This window comes from Ahaetulla prasina, chromosome 4, assembly GCF_028640845.1.
Source record: "Ahaetulla prasina isolate Xishuangbanna chromosome 4, ASM2864084v1, whole genome shotgun sequence".
NCBI classification, from domain to species: domain Eukaryota; kingdom Metazoa; phylum Chordata; class Lepidosauria; order Squamata; family Colubridae; genus Ahaetulla; species Ahaetulla prasina.
The window spans coordinates 81,911,670-81,934,144 of NC_080542.1; the positions used below are offsets into that span (position 1 = coordinate 81,911,670).

The 22,475-nt window shown below is 40.7% G+C and overlaps 1 protein-coding gene across 8 annotated transcripts in view; it reads right to left on the bottom strand.

Moving 5' to 3' along the window:
* TRAK1 (trafficking kinesin protein 1) overlaps positions 1-22,475 on the bottom strand; it is a 438,997-nt gene that overhangs the window by 320,933 nt on the left and 95,589 nt on the right. For 6 of the 8 annotated variants that reach the window (XM_058184206.1, XM_058184203.1, XM_058184202.1 and 3 more), the window contains one exon: positions 18,877-19,166. In XM_058184206.1, the coding sequence (XP_058040189.1) occupies positions 18,877-19,166 (290 nt within the window). Of the gene's footprint in view, positions 1-18,876; positions 19,167-22,475 lie in introns of those variants that run through there. The other 2 variants (XM_058184207.1, XM_058184208.1) reach the window with 2 other exon arrangements.

Consider the following 22,475-nt stretch of genomic DNA (forward strand, 5'->3'; position numbering starts at 1 on the left):
AGCTGAAGTCTACAAAAAGGACCATGCATAGGTCCCTGGAAATTCAAGATGTTGCAAAATGTAGTGCAGTACCATATTGACAGTATCATCTGCCAATCTATTGTTTGGTAGGCAAACTGCAAGCTTCTAACAGCGGATTTGTGATGATTTTCAGGCGAGTCAGCACAACCTCTCAAAGGTCTTCATAACTACAGAGGTCAGAGTGGTCTGTAGCCATTCAGCTCCCTGATGGAGGGTTTCTTGGGAACCATGATCTCAGTGATCAGATTGTGTGGAAGAGGAATTCAATGGAACTTTGACTGAAGCAATTAAAAAACTTGACATTCATATCCCATAACATGCATCTGAAATTACTTATCCAGATTGGAACCAAATTATTGTGAAATAATTCTCCTAGTGGCTAATCCTTGTAGGCAATTCAGAAGTATACTATAGTTCATGATACAAAATTCCACCAAGATATTAAATAGATCTGTTATCCCAGGCACTTTCCCCATACAATGAGTCCTTCAAGATACATCAGGTCAAAAAACAAGACATTATAGAAATTTCAGTAATGCTACTTTATTATTCATGGTATATTGATAGAATCTTGATAGCATGTCCAAAACCACTACTTCTTTTTAAAGACAACAAGACAAGGCATTTCTCAGTTTTTTTCTTTCTTTTCTTTTCATTTTTTCCCTTTCTTTTGCCTTTTCCAGCACTCCTACCTCATCAAGTTTAAATTTCAGGCTCAGATAAAAGCAATCCACTGGAGCAACCAATGCTATTTCCATCCATGATTGGGTCTGAATCCTGATTGAAAGAGGTCAGGGTTATTTGTTTCCTTTAAAATACTTTATAATTGAGTCCTTATTATATTTTATTTGGGCCGCGGTGTGGCTCAGGCTGTAAGAGCCTGTTATTAAACACAGCTGCTTGCAATTACTGCAGGCTCGAGTCCCACCAGGCCCAAGGTTGACTCATCCTTTATAAGGTAGGTAAAATGAGGACCCAGATTGTTGGGGGAGCAATAAGTTGACTTTGTATATAAATATACAAATAGGATGAGACTATTGCCTTTCACAATGTAAGCCGCCCTGAGTCTTCGGAGAAGGGCGGGATATAAATGTAAATAAAATAAAAATAAAAAATAAATAAAATGTTCTCAACAACTTTTCTTAAAGAGGAAAGACGACTGGGTGAAAGTTATCAAATATAGTCAGCCATCATATGGCCTCTTCAAGAGAGGGTGTAAAACCATCCTCTTCAAGGATGGTTGCAGAGCACCCATTCAAAAAGAAGCATTTCCCATCTATAGTATCCAGCAGGATATGACCTATTTAGCAACTTGAAGGAGGTGAGAAGGTCAGGAATCTAATTCACAGGTAGCATGGTAAAGATGATGATACCCTCTCTTCCCTATGTTTTCCAAACTCAAGATAATCCTAAATTGAAACTCAGGACACTGTTATGCTTATCTTCCCGACTACTTTTCTACTACTTCTTTTCTGCTACTTCATACTTCCACTCAATAAAAAGAGTTGCCTGAGATTAGAGATAGAGTAGAAACCTTCTAAAAGCGATCTCATCTATAAACAAAGCCTGTTTCGTATTCTGGAGACTGTCAGATTTGCAACAGAACTGCTTATCAAGTTATCAAGAAACCCTGGGTCTATTTGGTACTGGAAGAATTTTAATAGGGTTTCTACCCTTGCAGAGAGAGTTTAGGATGCAATTTGATCATAAAATAATCAGACCATAGAAATCGATAATTGTTCGTATCTTCCATATTCTGCTCCTAAATTAGTAAAAAGCTGTATCTGTATCTGTATCTGTATCTGTATCTGTATCTGTATCTGTCTAAAGGATTTGGAAGCTCACAGCTACATCAAGGGACATATGTTCCCTGTCATTTACTTTCCAACCTTAGAAGATAGAAAAGAAACAATAGATTTTCTGCAGAACTTCTTATAAACTCTTACCCGACTATGGTAACACCTTGGATGCATATAGTTGACATTTCTTTGTTCTTGCTTTCTTTTAATCTTTTAAGAGCATTTTCCTGTGGGTGACATTTTTAGGTATCTTGACTTAAAACTAATCTTCAAAGTTACAACAGCACTGAAAAAAGTGACTTATAACCAATTCTCATCGACCATCGCAGCATCCCTATAATCACATGATGAAATTTCCAGTGCTTGGCAACCAGTATGTATTTATAATGGTTGCAGTATCCCAGAGTCATTTGATTACCATTTGTGACTTTCCCAGCCCACTTCCAAAAAGCAAAGTCAATGGGGTGGGGGATGTCCAATTTATTTTATTTTTATTTATTTATTGATCATATTTATATACCGCCCTATCTCCCGAAGGACTCAGGGCGGTTTACAGGCACTTAAAAAACACATAAATACAATATAAAAAACAATTAAAAAACTTATTCTAAAAGCCCAATAATTAAAAAATATAAAAAATAAAACCCAATTAAAAACCCATAAATTTAAAATCTAGCTCAGTCCTGCGCAATTAAATAAGTATGTTTTAAGCTCGCGGCGGAAGGTCCGAAGGTCCGGAAGCTGACGGAGTTCGGGGTAGTCTGCTCCAGAGGGTGGGAGCCCCCACAGAGAAGGCCCTTCCCCTGGGCGACGCCAGACGACATTGCCTCGCTGACGGCACCCTGAGGAGTCCCTCTCTATGAGAGCGCACGGTCGGTGAGAGGTATTCGGTAGCAGTAGGCGGTCCCGTAAATAACCCGCCCTATGCCATGGAGCGCTTTAAAGATGGTCACCAAAACCTTGAAGCGCACCGGAAGGCCACAGGTAGCCAGTGCAGTCTGCGAGGATAGGTGTAATGCGGAGCCACGAGGGGCTCCGTCTATCACCCGCAGCCGCATTCTGACTAACTGTAGCCTCCGGATGCCCTTCAAGGGAGCCCCATGTAGAGAGCATTGCAGTAATCCAGGCGAGACGTCACGAGTGCGTGAGTGACCGTGCACAGGGCATCCCAGTCCAGAAAGGCGAACTGGCGCACCAGGCGAACCTGGTAGAACGCTCTCCTGGAGACGGCCGTCAAATGATCTTCTAAGGACAGCCGTTCATCCAGGAGGACGCCTAAGTTGCGCACCTTCTCCATTGGGGCCAATGACTCGCCACCGATGGTCAGCCGCGGATTTAGCTGACTGTACCGGGATGCCGGCATCCACAGCCACTCTGTCTTGGAGGGATTGAGCTTGAGCCTGTTTCTCCCCATCCAGACCCGTACGGCCTCCAGACACCGGGACAGCACTTCGATAGCTTCGTTGGGGTGGTCCGGTGTAGAAAAGTACAGCTGGGTGTCATCCGCATACAGCTGGTACTTCACACCGAAACCACTGATGATCTCACCCAGCGGCTTCATGTAGATGTTAAACAGAAGGGGCGAGAGGATCGACCCCTGCGGCACCCCACAAGTGAGGCGCCTCGGGGCCGACCTCTGCCTCCCTGTCAACACCGACTGCGACCGGTCGGAGAGATAGGAGGAGAACCACCGATAAACGGTGCCTCCCACTCCCAATCCCTCCAACCGGCGCAGCAGGATACCATGGTCGATGGTATCGAAAGCCGCTGAGAGGTCTAATAGGACCAGGGCAGAGGAACAACCCCTATCCCTGTCCCTCCAGAGATCATCCACCAACGCGACCAAAGCCGTCTCCATGCTGTAACCGGGCCGGAAACCGGACTGGAACGGGTCTAGATAGACAGTTTCATCCAGGTGTAAGGGAAACTGATATGCCACCATACTCTCTACAACCTTCGCGAGCGGGTTGGAGACCGACGATAATTACCTAAAACAGCCGGGTCCAGGAAGGCTCCTTAAGGAGGGGTCTCACCACCGCCTCTTTCAAGGCGGCCGGAAAGACACCCTCCACCAAAGAAGCGGTCGTAATCGCCTGGAGCCAGCCTTGTGTCACCTCCTGAGTGGCCAGCACCAGCCAGGAGGGGCACGGGTCCAGTAAACACGTGGTGGCATTCAGTCTACCCAACAACCTGTCCATGTCCTCGGGAGCTACAGGGTCAAACTCATCCCAAACAATGTCACCAAGACCACTCTCGAGCGTCTCACCTGAGTCACCGCAATTTTGGTCCAACCCGTCCCGAAGCTGAACGATTTTATCGTATAGATAACCGTTAAACTCCTCAGCATGTCCCTGCAGCGGGTCATCCCGCTCCCCCTGGTGAAGGAGGGAACGAGTCACCCGAAACAGGGCGGCTGGGCGGTTATCTGCCGACGCAATGAGGAAGGAGGCGTAGCAACGCCTCGCTTCCCTCAATGCCACTAGGTAAGTCCTAGTATAGGACTTCACTAGTGTCCGATCAGCCTCTGAACGGCTGGACCTCCAAGAGCTCTCTAGGCGTCTTCTCCGGCGCTTCATCCCTCTCAGCTCCTCGGAGAACCAAGGAGCCGGTTGGGACCTGCGCCGGGTCAGAGCTGCAGAGGCACGACACGATCTAAGGCCCCCGTCGCGGCCCGTTCCCAGGCCGCAACAAGTTCCTCAGACGTGCCGTGAGCCAATTAGCAGTGATTTGCTGAACAACTGTGGTAAAAAAAAATTGTCAACCCTGAAGCTGACCCGACTGGAACCATATTGGAGCTTCAGTGTTGCCACACTGGAGTGGAGGGAAAGGGAGGGGGAATTAGAGATAGAGGGGTTTATGTAGCCAAAATAAAATACTTTTTCTTGAGAACCAAGGACATTCTCATATCTGAACTGTGGAAGAAGGAGGGAGTCACCAGACAGCGTATTGATTGGACCATGTGACTGATTGTTTGGGGTTGTGGGAAAACTTTCTCTTTTAACTAGGTGAAAACCGCAGGAACCTTTTAGTGTCAGTTTGCACCAAATATGTGCCAATATGATATTTCCAATAAAGCTATCCTTTGAGGAATCTACCTGCCTTGGAATTTTGCTTGCTATGGATCTATTACTTGGAACCCTCACAAAAAGGATATAAATCAGGGATTTATATCAGCTTGACTTGTTTAGCACTGGAAATTCTGATCCCAATTGTAATTATAAGCCAAGGACTTCCTGTAAACTCTAACCTCATACATTTGACATATGATAAAAGACTGTATCTAGAAGATGCTCTAAGAAGTTCCACAGAAGGAATTCCAATCCACAGAAAATTAATAAGCAGTTGAAAATATAAGATTGTCTGAATACCAAGGAAAAAAGTATGCAGATTTCCCTCATTGGTTATAACTACAATTAATAAATATTTTCTTCTGAGACTTAAATTTGATTCTAATTCTATAATATGAAGCAGAGTTATGGGGCAAACGAAGCTGCACTAAGGTAATAAGATAGGAAAAGTTTTCTAAAGGGACAGGAAGCTTTTAAAGAAGTTTTCATTTTGGAAAAAAAAAGAAGTGAATTTACCAACCAAAGCAAATACTAACCAAAATGGCAATAATCACAGAGCTCGACCTTCAGTAATCTGAAGTGGTAATATCTATTAATAGTTTCCTTCATGTGGAACTGCTGATTGCACGGCAGAATGTTCAAGAGAACAAAACTGACTGATTTGAGGACAGCAAGGTTAGTCCAAAAACTTTGAAGGCAATAATAGCAACATGTAGAAGGAAGAAAAAATATTGAACTGATAGAAGGGGAAAAAGAGCACATAAAGAAAGTCGGTAACAATCAAATTGACTGAGTTGAGATTTTTGCGAAAATGTAAAAATTTGTCTCTTCATTTTGCAAATGAAATAATATAGAATATTACCTGAATATGGGAAAAAACAAACAAAAGTATTATCATAAAGAAACAGATTTCAATTGTTTAACAAGATCTTTAAGTTGAACATCTAAAATCTATCCCTATCTGGCCTTATTCGCTCCGAATACCCAATTCTATATAATGGTGCTCAATAAATGGCATTTTCGTACCTTTTATGGATTTGCTGCAAATTTTGTAAACGAAAAAAGTGCATTTATGGATATATGTTATGGAAACACACCTTATTCTTAAATTATTGGAGCATGAAATAAGAAAGATACTTATATTTCGTTCTAGGGAACATTTTATTAAGAGCTCATGTTTGAAGAATTGAGTTGTTTTGGCATACAAACTGAAACAGATTAATTTTTTCCTGACCTCAAGGGATTTTTTTTTTTTTAAAATGACTCACAAGAACTGGAACGAATGATCTGGAAAATTAAGGACAGAAGTGAAAATGTAGGATTGAGTCTTAACATACAAAAACAAAGATAATGATAGCAGCTGCAGATTGACATGAGAAGTTTAAAATCAACAAGGAAGAAATTGAATTAGTTTGATAATTTATCTTCTTTGGATTCAAAACTGTTCAAGAACTCCTAAAATCAAATGCAGGATAAAATATCCTTAGGCTACACTGCAATGGTTAACATGAATAAGATCTGCAATAACAGATCTTATTCATTCAACAATAAAGATATTGATATAAATACAAAAAGCTGGCTCGTTAAAACAATAGATTTTCCTATCATGATGTATGGGTGTGAGTGTTGGACACTTAGAATGGCTAACTGAAGAAAAAATGATGCCTTTGAACTGTGGTACTGATATAAATTATTGCTTATATCATGGACAGGTGTTAAATTGAATAAAATCACTAGAAGCTAAATTCATAAGATTATGTCTTTACTTTATGATTTACTTTAACCATGTCATGTGTGCAAATTCATTGGAAAAGGCAATGATGCTAGGAACAAGAAGAACAGGCAAGCAAAGAACACACTGGCTTGATAACATAAAATCTGATACGAAGTTGAACATCCAACAATACAGGGTAGCATAGAGAGCACCTGCCTATAAAGCCGCCAAGAGTACGACACAACTAAATGGTTAATGGTTAAAACAAGAACACACATTTTATTAAGAAAGGAACATATTTAATAGGAAAATGTCATTGGACAATCTGGAATTGGGTTAGTGTCTTTTATATTGACATGTAATTTTTGTACAGATTGTACAATTGTACAATTGTTGCTTATGCCACTTCTGATGATTTGATACACTATACAAATAAGTGGATCTTAATTTATTCTCATTCAGTTCTATTTCTTTGAAATTCATTATGGCTTCCAACTCTGGGAGGTTTAGTCTGAAAAGCAAAAAATAATTTGCTTTCTATTCATGAAGATAATCATTTTTTCTGCTTATTAATGTATTAAATACATATCTTTTTAACACTGCCTATTCAATTTTTCCTGGAGGATGAGGTTGTTGGCAGTAAAAAAGTATATCAATATGTTGATACTTGTCAAGATAAAATAGAATAGAAAGGACAAGAACATTATCATAGGAATACATAGGGGATAGGAATACACAATCTCTGAATTCTGAGTATAAATTTATAGACCAGACATACTGCATAACCTCAACTCTGCTCAAATATAACCTTTGGGCAGCTTAACAAAATGAATCAGACCAAAATAGAGCAATTAATCAATGGAATAGTTATGTGAACTAGGGGAGTTTTGTTTTTTTATTCAAAAAGTTTTACAAAAAATTTTTCCCCCTTTCCCCCCAACCCCTCTCCCTTCACAAACCCCCTCCCCCCTCCCCCTCTGGCTTCCTGGAACAAACACAAGGTATAGTTAAAAATAAAACAAACATATGCTAAAAAAAAATTTTTTTCCCCAAAACTATTATACCAATTCTCCCTCTCTAGCTCTGACTTCCTCCTTACATAACCAAAATCTTTCAAAAAATTAACAATAAACAGTAATAAAATATATAGATCAGTAGAACAAATTAATCCTAAAATATTTAAAACCAGCTAAAGCATAAAAATCCAATCCAGTTCAGAGAATATCTCCCTTATAGCTTCTATAACCATATAATTTTCCCCCCAAGTCTTTCTTACATAAGATCTTTCGAGAATATTCTATTTAAAATTCAATACAACAGATTATAAAATTTCAATACAGAGAAATTACAATATCTATTCAACTTTAGTCCTTCCTCGTCAAAATCCAGTATAAATCCAAATATCTAGTCTTTTATGATGGTTATAAAACATATAATCAACCCATTTCTTCCAAATCTTCCTTACGTATTGTCTTTCAGAAACGCTAAAATCTTTTTCTGTTAATATTTCCAAAAAAAAAAAATTCTTTCAAAAATGATACTTTTGTCTCTTGCCATTTTTGATGCATTAGTCTCTGTCTTTCCTTCATTACTCCTTTTGAAAAGTCAGTCACAATATTTCCTAATAGTTCCTTATGTCCAAGAATCCACGAGTTACTGCCGTATATTCCCTCAATCCGAAAAGAGAACTCTTGGAAAGCATTAACCCTGTGAACTAGGGGAGTTTATCTAATAAATTTTCTCTAGTTATTTTCTTGGCCTGGACTCTAGCCCTATTGATCCAATCACTGCCTTAACAGCAGCTCTTCCTTGTATCCTTCAAGGCCATTTTCTATACTTTTTATATTTTTGCTATTGATAAATTCTAAATCAGGGGTGCTTAGTTCTGGCCCACGGGGCTGCCCTGGAAACAGCGAAGGATCAGCTCCTGGTGCCTCTGCCAGCAAAAATAGAGTTCGCAAACTTTGCTTTCACAGGCAGAAGGTTTCAGGAGGCTGTTGCAGCCAAAAACAGAGCTTGGGAGCTTGTTTGCACTGGCAGAGCACTTGGGCCACTACAGGCGCCCCCAACATGGCTGATGTTGAGCTGATCATGCCCCCTTGGCCACACCCCTGAGGTCAAACACAACTCTGATCCAGCCCTCGATGAAATCGCATTTAACACACACGTCCTAATAATCCGTAACATTTTGAGGTTCTTAGATTCTTGTCAGTCCTTGCAAAATGATATTTTCTGCAGTATTTTCCTTTGGGAATTAAGAGTAAAATAGTGGCATATACATCAGCAATGTTCTATTTTTTGATAGATCTGCATTAGACATGCCTTTGAAAAGCTTTGGCTAGCAAGAAAATCTGATACCTGTACTTATAACCATGTTTTCCCCAAAATAATACTGGATCTTATATTTATTTCTGCTCTAAAAGATCCATTAGTGCTTATTTTCAGAAGATGTCTTGGTTTTTTTACATGCAGGAGGCAGCAAGTGTGGAGTCTGACAGGAGTGGGAGCACCGCTACCATCGGCCTGGCCCTCTTCATCCCACTTTCTGTCTACCCATGGCCACAATGGACCAAGCTATCGATGCATGCCAGCTTCCACCGACCCTGCTTGCTAGCCCTACTGCTGCTGGGACACTTCTTGGCCTCTGGCCATCTGGCACAACCTGCACAAGAGATGCACCACCCACCAGGGCCAGGCCCTGAGGAGAGCTGGGCTCAGTGTATAACCCAGCACCTGCACAACTGAGTAGGTGTGCAGGCTGGTGCTCAGCCACCCAAAGGCAGCGGCAGGTGATGTGGTACAGCACCACCAGTGGTGGGTACTCCGGAGGTCATAGATCTGGACCGACTTGCCCAGGGGTGAAATGCTCTGGTCTGCTATCGGTTTGTTGTGTGCGCACATGCGCAGTGCACTTTGTGCACTGCATGCACAGTGTGCATCAAAAGCGGACTTTGCGCGCATGCACACCGCAGGTGCTACCATGCAGCACTAAAAAAGGAAGCTTAAAAAGCCTTTTCTAAGGTAAATAGAACAGCGAGGTGGGGGAACAGCTGTGCTGCGCGATTTAGATTAGCTAAAAAGAAGGATTTCCTGCTTTCTAGCGAATATAAATCATGCAGCATAGCTGATTGTCAAAAATATCGGTTCGTCCGAACCAGTAGCATTTTTTTACTACTGGCTCACCTGAACTGGTAGCTTTTATTACTTTTGGTTCATCCAAACCGGTAGCATTTCACCCCTGGACTTGCCCCACACCAAGTAGGAGCAGCCCAGCAGGGTGGCTGAGAGCAGCACTGCCAGGAGGGCAAAGAGCTCATGGTAGGCCAGTAGCAGCATGGGCAAGGGCTTTGCGGATTTGGAAAAAGCAGGACTTGTCCACCATCCCTTGCACTGCGAAGGCGGCAAAACGTAGAGAAGAGTCACCCTCCTTTAGGAAAAGAGCCGGGAGGCATTTCAATAGCAGGTCCAGCCAGATCTTATATAGATGACAATCTGGCATGTTTTGGGAGGGAGAAGGCACAGGTGCTATTGCCCTTGCTCAAGTTTGCACGGCAGCGGTGAGACTGCAAGATTTATTTTAAAAAGAGACAGGGAGAGAAAAAGAGAAACGCTTGAGGGTTTTTTTGCCCAGGACTATGAATTAACTTGCTCATCCTCACACGTGTTGTGTGTGTTATATCCAGACTCTCTGCCTGACTAGTGGCGAGGCAGGAATGGAGCCACACTGAGGCCCCTGCGCACTCGGTCCCCAGTTAAGAATTAGATAGGGGTCAATGGTATTCAAAAGCGGTTTGTGGAGCCGAACACGTTCTCTTTCTCTCTCTCTCTCTCTCTCTCTCTCTCTCTCTCTCTCTCTCTCTCTCTCTCAACTGAATCCTGCAGGATCTCACCGTCACTGTGCAAACCCCAGCATGGGCATCAGCTTTTTCCTTCCAAAACACACCAAGTTATAATCTCAAAAAGACCCAGCTTGACCTGCTATTGAAATGCCTTTCGGCTCTTTCCCAAAGAGAGGGTGGTTCTTCTTTATGTTTCATCACCTTCCACAGTGCAAAGGGCAGCAGGCGAGTCCTGCTTTTTGTTTTCGATGTGCTCATTGCTTGCTTGCAGCAACCGAGTCTGCTGCGGGGGGTATTGGTAGCGGGCGGAGGAGAAGCACGGGGCTGCCCACTCCATGTTTAGCAGCTGCTGCAAGCACATTTTAGGAAAGAGCCGGGAAATGTTTCAATAGCAGGTTAACCCAGGTTTTATTCAGATCACACACCAGTGTTTTTTGAAGGGAGTGGCACAGCTGCTATTGCCCACGATGAGATCTGAATCAGGCGTCACCAACCTTTCGGACCTCAGGGACCACTAACTTAACAATTTTAAATGCCACGGACCACTAATATGATCTGCCTAATGACCGACTGGGTGGGTGTGGCTAGGTGGTCATGTGACTGGGTGAGTGTGGGCAACTTGATGTCACTCATGTAAAGGGGTGCCTTGCCAGCCTATATCGCCCCTCCCTTCCCAGCCACTCCTCGCCTGCCTGCCTGGGCTCCTTAGGGCCCCAACAGGAAGCAGTTGTTGGAGCTAAGCAGCTACCACAAGAAAGAGTTGGCTAAACAGCTGGCTCAGATCAAATTGCATCTGGCCGAGAAGAAGGCTCAGCAGAAGTCCTCACCTGAGGACTACAAGCATAGGCTTTCCAAGCAGAGGGAAGACCTGCGGGAGTGCAAGACTAGGTACTGGCACCTGGAGGCTCAGTGGGCTGAGATGGACATGATGCAGTCCCACTGGAACAAGGCCCTCTGGCTCTTCACCACCAATGGCAATTCCCTTCAGCTGTCAACGTTCCAAAAAACCCCTCCTGCAGAAAAGACTCCAAAACCAACATCTTTCAAAGTTCTTTTACTAGCATAGGTAAACTGGCACGGTTGGAGGAAAACAGAAACTGGGGGTTCCGGTTCCTCCCTCAGTAATATAAACCGCAAAATCTCCACCCTCATGACCCCTTTGCCGGTCACATGCTCCAATCCTCAACTGTCCCATGTCGAAGCATCACTCCAGCCACTCCTTCTTCAGATGCAAACCCAGCCTGACCTTGACTGGCAGAAAATGTTATTATGTGTAATCATCCCTTGCACTACCATCCTCCTCCCCTCCTTTCCCACAGAGGAGAATTGTGGCAGCACACACAATTTGGCCTAGTATGGCTTCCAAAGCTGACACCAGCATTCGCACAAAGCCCTGCACCAGGAGGCCAAAGCAGACCCCAAGTCGGAATTTCTGCCCTCCTCTGACCCGCACAAAAAGACCCCGAAGGGGGAGACTCTGCAGCTACACAAATGTTCATTGCGCATATCCGGCCCAGGAGCCGTAGTTTGAAGACCCCTAATTTATTGCAATATAAAAATGGAAATTATTTTTCTGCGGACCACCAGTTCCATGGACCACCAGTTGGTGACTACTGATCTGAATAACACCCAGCTTGACCTGCTATAGAAACGGTTCCTGAAAAGGGGGGAAAAAATAGGAAGGGCATCTGGACCCTGAGTGAAGACCGATGCAAAGAATGAGTTAAGCAGTTCTGCTTTCTCTCTGTTGCCCGTTACTTCCTTGCTGTTTTCTCTTTTAGTGAATCAACTGTTTCCTTGATTTTTTTCTTATTATTTATATGGTGGAAGAAACTTGTTTATTATCTTTCACTTTTGTTGCAAGTCTTTATTCATTCCGAGCCTTTGCTCTCCTGATTTTATCTTTGCAGATTCTGGGTATCTGCTGATATTCTGCCTTAGTTGTGTGTCCTTCTTCCCCTTTTTTGTACTTGTCATTTTGTCTTTTTCTTTCTTTTTTTTGAAAAATTTTATTTATTTTTAAACATAAAATAAAAAAACCTCATCAAATCAATTCCATTACAACGTGCTGTAAGGATGTAAACATAACTTCCTGTGCATTCACAAAATAATCATCTCTTCCATACATATATCTTATACTCATTTTTCCTAACATATCCTTCCATTTAACCAATTATAGAATAAATCCCATATTTTATAATATCGTTTATCTTCTTGTTCTCTAATTTCAAATGTTAATTTACTCATCTCTGCACATTCCAACATTTTTCTAATTATTTCATCTTGCAAAAGTAACTTTCCATTTTTCCAATTTTTTGCAAATACAATCCTAGCTGCTGTAGAAATATTCACAATCAAATATTTTATATCTCTAGTATATATCTCCGGTATAATTCCCAACAGAAAGATTTCTGGCTTAAAATCTAGATGTTTTTTAATCATTTTCTCCAACCACGTGTGTATTTTAGTCCAATATCTTTTTGCTTCAACACATGTCCACCACATATGGTAATATGATCCAGGTGTCTGATGACACTTCCAGCATTTTTCAGATTTATCCTTGAACATTCTGGCAATTCTTGTCGGAGGTAGATGCCACCTAAAACATCTTATACAATTCTCTTTAAATGCTGTCGACATCGTCATTTTATAATTATACATCCATAATTTCTGTCAGGCTTCTAGATCTATCCCATGACCAAAATTCCTCCCCCAAGCAATATTGTCTCTTTAACCTGTTCTTCCTTTAATTTCACCTCTAGTAAGTATCCATACAGTTTCTTTATCAGGTTGTCATCTGAACCTGTTAAAATCTCATCAAAACTCGTTAGGTTATTATAAAAGCCTTCTATTTTAACATCATTATCATATCTGGATTGTATTGTATTTGCAAGTATGCAAACCAATTCACTGTTATACCCTCTGCCTCTAATTCTAATTTGGATTTTAACTCACCCTTTTCATTCAACAATTTATTATACCTAACAATATGTTCCTTTCTAAACATTATTGAATATGAGAATGCCTCAATAGATAATACCCAAATTGGAATTTTCAAAAAATGACTTTTCTTTGTCTTCTCCCAGTTTGATAACAACACTTCTCTAATTAAATGTCTTCTAAAATATCCCTGTGTTTTAGCTTGTCCATACCGTAAGAAAGCATGCCATTCCAACAACAAATCACGTCCTTCCAAAGTCAATATTCTATTATTTCTCAAGGTTATCCATTCTTTAATCCACATCAGACTTGCTGCTTGATAATATAGTTCCCAACTGGGTAGCCCAAAACCGCCTCTAACTCTTATCTTGTAATAATTTTATTTTTATCCTTGCTTTTTTCCCTTGCCAAATATACTTCAGCATCGCTTTATTCAGCTCCTCAAAGTACCCTCTGGTCAATTTAATAGGTATAGTCTGAAACAAATACAGAATTCTAGGTAATATATTCATCTTAATTGTTGATATTCTTCCCAACAAAGACAATTGTAGATGTTCCCACTTAGTCAAATCCACAATCTGCTGTTTGAGTTTACCATAGTTATTTTCTTTTAAAGCACTACATCTTGGAGTAAGATATATCCCCAAATATTTAACTTTATTTTCAATCTGCATCCCAGAATATTCTACCAACTCTTTTTTTGCTTCATCAACATATTTTTTATCAAAATTTTCATTTTGTCTCTATTAATTTTCAAGCCTGCCACTTTCCCATATTCATCAATTCTTTCTAACAAGCAAATGATAGATTCCAAAGGATCCTCAATAATAAAAACCAAACCATCAGCAAAAGCTTGAAGTTTGTATTCTTCCTTCTGGATTTTCATGCCTTTTATTCCCCTTTCCTCTCTAATATTTCTATTCAATACTTCCAAGGTCAACACAAACAGCAGCGGTGACAGTGGACAGCCTTGTCTTGTACCTTTTCCAATTTAAATCGCATCCTTCAATTCACCATTTATCATTATCTTAGCTGATTGTTTATAGTATATAGTTTCTATTGCTTTAATAAATCTTTCACTGAAGCCCATTTGCTTCAATTGTAGGAAGATAAAATGCCAATTAATATTGTCAAATGCTTTTTGTGCATTTAGAAAGATCAACGGCATCTGTTTTTCGGGATGAGCCTCATAATATTCTAAAGTATCCAAAACTACTCTCATATTATTCCTAATTTGTCTTTTAGGCAGAAATCTATTTTGATCCAAATGTATAAATTCATTCAAATATCTTTTAAGATGTTCTGTAAGTATTAAAGCAAATATTTTATAGTCTGAGTTCAACAGGGATATAGGTCTGTAATTTTTAATTTGATTTAAGTTAGAGTCCTGTTTTGGAATCAAAGTAATATAAGCCTCTGTCCAGGTCTCAGGTATTTTCCCTTTCTGCATCATTTCATTCATCATCTCTAAAAAATGGGAGACCCAGTTGTTCTTGAAATGTCACATAGTATTCAACTGGCAATCCATCTGGGCCTGGAGCTTTCCCTTTTTTTTTGTTTTTTCAGCACTTGCATTAATTCCATCATTGTTATAGTTCCCTCCAACATAACTTCAATATCTTTAGGAATCTGAGGTAAATTTGCTTTATTTAAATATTGTTTCACATTCCCTCTTCTTTATATAATTGCATATAAAAGTTTTGAACAATTCTTTCCTTCTCTTCGTTCATAAATTGAATCTGGCCGTTACAATCTTCTAAATGTGAAATTTTATGGTTTTCTTTCTCTTTTTTAAGTTTATAAGCTAGCCATCTACCTGGTTTGTTAGCATTTTCAAAATAATTCTGTTTTGCCCCTTTGATTTTTTGTGCTAACTCTTCCTTTTCAAGCAAAGCCATTTTGTGTTTAATTAAATCCATTCTCATCTTAATATCTATCTTCTCTGGAAATCTTTGTAATTCTTGTTTCCATTTTTTAAAGTCATTTTCTAATATTTTAAAGGTTTGTTTTTTCTTACGGTTCCTTTTCCCTACATAGTCTATGAACAAAGCTCTTACATATGCTTTCATTGCATCCCAATGGTTTTGTATTGAGGTATCATCTTTTTTGTTTTCTTTGAAGAAAAAGGTCAGTTCCTTCTCTATTTTGTCATTTTTGTCTTTCAATTTGTTGGAGAGATCTTTGTGCAGCCATGCTGGTTTTTTCTTGGATTTCTTGTTGTTGTTTTTTTCTCAGTGATATTGTGCTGGTCTAGGCTTTTATGATCATATTTCTCAGAGTTTCCCAAGATTGTTGAGTAAGGATTTTCATCCAAGGAGTCTTTCCTAAATTCTGAGTTTATTAAAATCAGCTCTTTTAAAATCTAAGACTCTGGTGTCATTATGTTCTATTGCTTGTGTTTGTGTTATGTGTAATTCTAATATGACATGATCACTCTAACTCAATGTTCCTGCAGTTTCAACTTCCTCTATTACTTCATCTCTGTTTGTAAGAATTAAGTCCAGTATAGCCGTCCCTCTAGTTGAGATTGTTCCTTCCGGATAATAACTGATGCTTTTGGAAAAGGAGGTCAGGTTTACAACGGGGAAAACAACCTTGAGATTAAGTCTCTCTATGCAGCAGGTGGAGGCAGAAGTGGGAGGCACACAATCTTCCATCTGTCTTTGCTTGTGGAGTCTGCAGCAGAGCTGGAGGACCAGGTTGGACAGCAGGGGCCGAGTGTGCAGGGGCCACTGGTGGCATTCCCACCCCATGCTTTCCATCACCTTGTGGCAGCAGCACCAAGGATAGGTGGAGGCAGAAGCGTGGAGGGGAGGCATGTGATCCTGCTCACTGGACATGCTGCACGGTTGATTTTTTTTGTCGCAGCCACAAGCAAGTGAAGGAGACAGTGGGTTACCAACCACATGGCATGTTTGGCAGGCTGGATCATGTGCCTCCCCCATCTCCCCATGCCTTGGCTGGTGCTGCCGCAAGAGCAGGGGCAGGAGTGGCACCATGCCACAGCTCCTGTGCTCTCATTAGAGTCCCCACCATCCACCCTTGTCATCCAGCTCTGCCGCACACACCACAAGCAAAGACAGACTTGATTGTGTGCTTCCCCGCTGCGTCTCTGCCTCCGCTTGCTGCTTGGAGGGACTTACCTACGCTGCATGAGTTGCATAGCCCCAAAGCACGCTGGTCAAGGGGCCAATGAGCTGCAGCTGCTTTCAGCCATCAGCCCACACATACCCCGCACTGATGATGTTCTTAACTAGGGCTTATTTTGGGGATTGGGCTTATATTGTGAGCAGCATGAGAAATCATACTAGGGCTTATTTTCTGGGTAGGTCTTATTTTCAGGGAAAAATGGTCCCCGTTTGCCATATTTTCATATTATATCTGACCTTGGTCATTGAGTTGCATTGTATGGTGGAATCTGGAGCTGAAGTAAATATTTAAAGAAATGGAATGGAAGAAATGGAATCATTAAGAGGGAGGATCTAGCATAAAAAAATCCTCCCTAAACCTGGCAATATTTTTCTAGTAGTTTCTTCAGTGAGTAAATTAGCCTGGTGAGATTCCTGTCAATAGGCAAGTAGCAATAAACACACCATCCTGATCAACTACCTCTGTGTACTGGTTTGTTGGACCTGATACGAGTGCCACAAAACACTTACATATGAATTCTACCAACATTATACCAATTTATACAGATTATGGGATTTAAAATATTTTCACTGCAGATATTATTATCAATCAGCAGTACATTCTAATCACTATTCTTGAAACTGCTCACTATTTCTTGCACACCGAGTATGTAATTTCAACTTGTAATCTAAAAGCTGATTTATGTTGGATTCTATACTATGAGTATACTACCCAATGACAGATTTTGCCTATATTACTCCTCTAACTAAACCTAAAATTTATTTAGAATAGAAATGGTCATGAGATGTTCTCAGGTTATAAGGATAACCTTATATCTTAAATTATAATAACAGAATAATAGAATTGGAAGGAAGAAAGGAAGAAGGATGGATGGATGGATGGATGGAAGGAAGGAAGGAAGGAAGGAAGGAAGGAAGGAAGGAAGGAAGGAAGGAAGGAAGGAAGGAAGAAGGCGCTCGAACCCCCCAAAATGCAATGTGTGCATGGATCCATGCATGTGCACTGCCTCCCCCATGCGTGCGCCCCCCTGCATGTGCCATGCCCTTAAGACTCCAAGATCCCTCTCACAGTTATTACTATTAAGCCTGATTTCTCCCAATTTATATGGGTCCTTTTGGTTTTTCTTGCCTAAGTACAAGACTTACTTTTCTCTAGATTGAAATCCATTTTGTTAGTTAGGGACCACTGTTCAAGATCTTGAGCGTATCATCTAGGTATTGGCTATTCCTGCCAGTTTAGTATCATCTACAAATTTGATAAATTCCCTTTCTATTCCCTCATCTTCATTTATGAAGATATTGAAGAGTACTGGCCCTAACACAGGACCTTGTGGTACCCCACTGCTTACTTCCCTCCATGTAATCCCATTAAGGACTACTTGTTGAGTACGGTTTGTCAGCCAGTTACAAATCTGATGATGATGCTATCTATCCCACTTTTTTCTAGCTTAGCAAAAAGTAAGTTGTGGTCTACCTTGTTGAATGCCTTGCTGAATTCTAAGTATACTGTATCCACAGCATTTCGCAGGTCTATTAATTTAGTCACTATGTCAAATCAAAAGACTACAAGCAGAAGACCTTTTTGTGTCAGATTAAAAATTACTATGCTGCATTTATATTTACAAAATATAGTATAACAATTAGTGCTGTCTTGCCCTCTTTGTGTATTTCAAGCATGTATATATCTGCCTAATCAGCCAAGATGATTCTGGACAGTGTAAAACAAAAGTGAACATTTAAGAAAAAAAGGTAATAATCATATATATTACTAAAATATAGCCGAGATGAGCAAAACAAAATTCTGAATGGAATAATTTAAAGCAACCAACAAGGAACTCTAGTCACCTAGACCCAAACTACTGAGGAAAGAGCCAGATCATTTAAAATCTGGGGGCCATCACATATTGGTGGGAAAGTTGTTCTAGAGAACAGTGACAGCCACTGAAAATATATGTTTCTTATACCTAAAAAGATATGCTTTAAACCTTAAAAAAGAAGGTTGGATATTTAGTGATTTTTTTTCCAGGTCAGCTGGATATACAAATGGTATATCCAACCTTATATGGGGGGCTCCTTCTGAGCCAATGGAACCACTCTCTTTATAGCATCAAATTGGCATTTACCACTGCATAGATCCACTCAATCTCTCTTCCCTAACCAACAGAAGGGGCAGAGATCTAAAATATAAATGGTACCAAAGACTCTGTTCACTTCTTTGGGACTCACAGGTTCAAACTCCTCCCAAATGACATTGCAGGTGTCATTTGGGAGGATGACACCTATTGACAAACTTGCAGATGGCAGGTTTGTCAATACTAAGACAGAAACATCAAGATTATTACCTACCAGTAATGGTGCCAGCATCTCTGTATTCCCTGCAGTCTGACACATTGTTTACCACAGCTTCACTTACATAGTGCTCTTCATGAATGCCTGTACTACAGGCTAAGATTGCATGATTAGTTGTCTCAGGAGAGGGCACAACAGCTGCCAAAGAATAGTCGTTCAAAACTGTGGTGTCCAGCTTGGCAAGTTTCACAGCAAAATGCCTACTGCCATCAGAGGGCCAAAGTAGGAGACTATATCTGGTAGAGATTGCCAATGCAAGCTTCCCTTTGTTGGCTTGCTTGATGGATCTGTAAAACATACACAAAAGAAGGAAAATTTAAGTAAACAAAATACATTTCTAAAAATATTTCCTCTTTAATAGTAATCGCAAGATATATTTTCTAAATGTCACAGGCAACTAAAAAGCAGCATAAAATAGTCTCTTTTATTTCTAGATATTTTTAAAGATCTGTACATAGAAACAAATTCAGAAGGATAAAAACCTGGAATACTGCCAGAGTTTCTAGAGGTCACCAGTTCACAATTTCAACCAAAAATAATTAGGCTAAGAAGAGAATCTAGTAACTAAAAATGTTAACGATGCAAGTGTCAGGCTGCCTCTGATTATATCTAGGAAAGAATACACCTTGACTTCATTTGAAAATAAAGAAAAGTACTTTTACTAGGTACATCTTGATTGCAGCAGTATAAAGTTGGATCTGAGACAAAATATGGCTAACATTTCATATCCCTCCATTTGTCCCTCCTCCCTCAGGAGGTCAGGCTGGTCTGGTCCAATGCCAGCTCCTTCTCGGGCCTCGTGGTAATCTTCTTCCGCCGGTCTCTAGCTGTTAATCATCTCAGGAATGCAGTGTCTGTTGAAAAAGCCCGTGCTCTTAACATTCAGCCGTTAATCACCCCTCCCCCACTGTTATGTCAGACGACACTCTTAAGGGGGCCCTCTTCCCTTACCCTGTATGGGGCAATGATACATCTTATATCCTTAACTATTTTACATTACAGAAAGAACCATTTTACATTCTAACTACTGAATATAAATTGTACAAAAAATATGTGAGGATTGAAGTGGAGGCTGACAGCAAGTTTCTACATCAGTATTAATTCTACTGACAAGGGGACCAGTACAACTAAATCAATCAGTTTCATCGAACCATCCTGTTGTGTCTTGCCCGCTCTCACCGCAGCCGGGGTCTGCTTATCTGCTTCCGAACGCTGAAAAATGTCCTCCCGGCCCCAGCCCTGGCTCCATGCCCAGACAGGCTGAGGAGGGGGCATCTCCCGGCCCCAGCCCTGGCTCCATGCCCAGACAGGCTGAAGAAGAGCAAGTATCTCCAGCCCCCAGCTCTGGCTCCATGCCCAGGCAAACGGAGCAACTAGAACCCTCCCCCTCCTCCACAGCATGTGAGCCTGAGGAAGGTCAATTACCAACAGCTGCCGATTGGAGTGACCCTCGCGTCAGAAGACTTGATAGGCGGAGGCAACAGAAGGGAGGGAGGGGCAGGCCTGGATAAGTGCTGAGTCATGGAGCCACACCCCATGGCCTATATAAAGGATCTGCTTTCTGGCATTCTCTGAGTCAGGCAAAGTCTAAACGTATCTTGCTGAAGTCACTTTCTGGTCTCCTGCCTGCCCTGAGGACTTTGCTAGGACTTTGGCAGAGCTGCAGAGGCACACCTGATTCGGATTTCCCTGACCCGGCCGTCAGCAGAGGAGTGGGACACGACACATCCAGGATTCACTTCAAGAATATATACCTGCTAAAATTATGCTAAAATGTAATACAAATCAAGTTTAAAACATAGACACAGTAGCACCTCTGGTCATGAATGCTTCGGACCACGACCAAATCGGGTTCTGACAAAAAAAAATCTTTTTTTTTTTTCTGCTGCCAAATTTCCAAAATTAGGTTTAGGTCACGACTAAATCAGGTTGCGACCAAAGTTATGGAACAAATTATGATCGTGACCAGAGGTTCTACTGTAATAAGCTTAAAAAATATGTCCGTTTTAAAAACAAACCAGTTTTCTAAGTAATTCATATAGTTGATGCATACTCATTATTCAGCTCATTTTTATCAAGCATTCCAAAAAGTTGGATAAAGTAAGAAGATTATTTTTGTGTGTGTTAAAAATAACACTCAGGCCTACAACAATCCATACTAATTCTTAGATGTTTTATAGTTTACACTTTGTAATACTCTATTTATGCAAGAATTTCACTTTAACATAATTTTAAATATCCTTAAACCATTAAATGCAATCTCCAACAGATCAAGATTCATGTATTGAGAATGCTATTTAAATTCTTTCAATAGTCATTGCTCAGATAAGCTTCTGCTCACAGTATTTCTAATGGGCTACAGTATAACTAAACAGTGTACTTGGAACAGTGTTGAAGATAAGAATTTTGAAGATTACTGCATAAACATGGCAATTCTTGTATTGTCACTCGCTGTTACAACAATTATCGTTTTCTGGTCCTCCAAAATTCTATTAGCAGTACCATGCTAGGATCTTCTTTATGTCACTTTAATCAATACTATTTACTGTTTTTATCTGACTTATATTCACTGTTTTTCAGAAGCTGAAGGAAGCTTACACAGGGATTAGCCTTTATTTTTTCCCCAGTCCAATTTACCAGATAATAACCCTGTCAAGTAGGTTGGACTGAAAGAGAGTAAATGATTCAAAGAAGCCCAGCCTGTTCTATGATAAGGGTAAACTTGAACCTGACTCCCCCCCACCGGCTCTATCTATTCCAATACCACCACCCCCTTATGCTATATCTTAAGAGAACCAGTGTTGATGTGTCAACGATTGTAGCAAAATAAAAGTGGACACAACGGTCTCTAACTGTATGTCCTAAAAGAGAACTCTTTTACCATTTTATCTTTTCTGTCATAGAAGAATCATGATTTATTGAGGGCCCATCTTTTGAATTCATATCACACACATGCCAATCAGATATTGATACAGATACAAAAAATTCTAATAAGAACATATACTCCTTGATTTACAATGGTAACAGACTCTGGAATTTTCATTGCTAAGTGCTGAGCCTCTGTGGCTCAGACTGCTAATGCAATCTGTTATTAACAGCAGCTGCCTGCAATTACTGCAGGTTCTAGTCCCACCAGGCCCAAGGTTGACTCAGCCTTCCATCCTTTATAAGGTAGGTAAAATGAGGACCCAGATTGTTGGGGGCAATAAGTTGACTTTGTATATAAATATACAAATAGGATGAAGACTATTGCTAACATAGTGTAAGCCGCCCTGAGTCTTCGGAGAAGGGAGGGATATAAATGCCTATATATATATATATATATATATATATACATATATATATATATGTCTTTGGTTATTCGGGTTTTCTCCCGCGTAAAATTGGAAGTGTCTTGGCGACATTTCGACGAAGTCTCATTCGTCATCTTTAGGCTAGGTGTTTACAGCTTCGGGCTTCTGGGAGCAATGTGTGATTGCAGCTGTTTCTTCCTTTTTAACTGCTAGTGGGGGTTTGAACTGATTGGGTGGGAGCTTGGCTGTGCTCTGATTGGATGGGGGTTTCTTTGTGCTCTGATTGGCTGGGGGTGTGTCCTG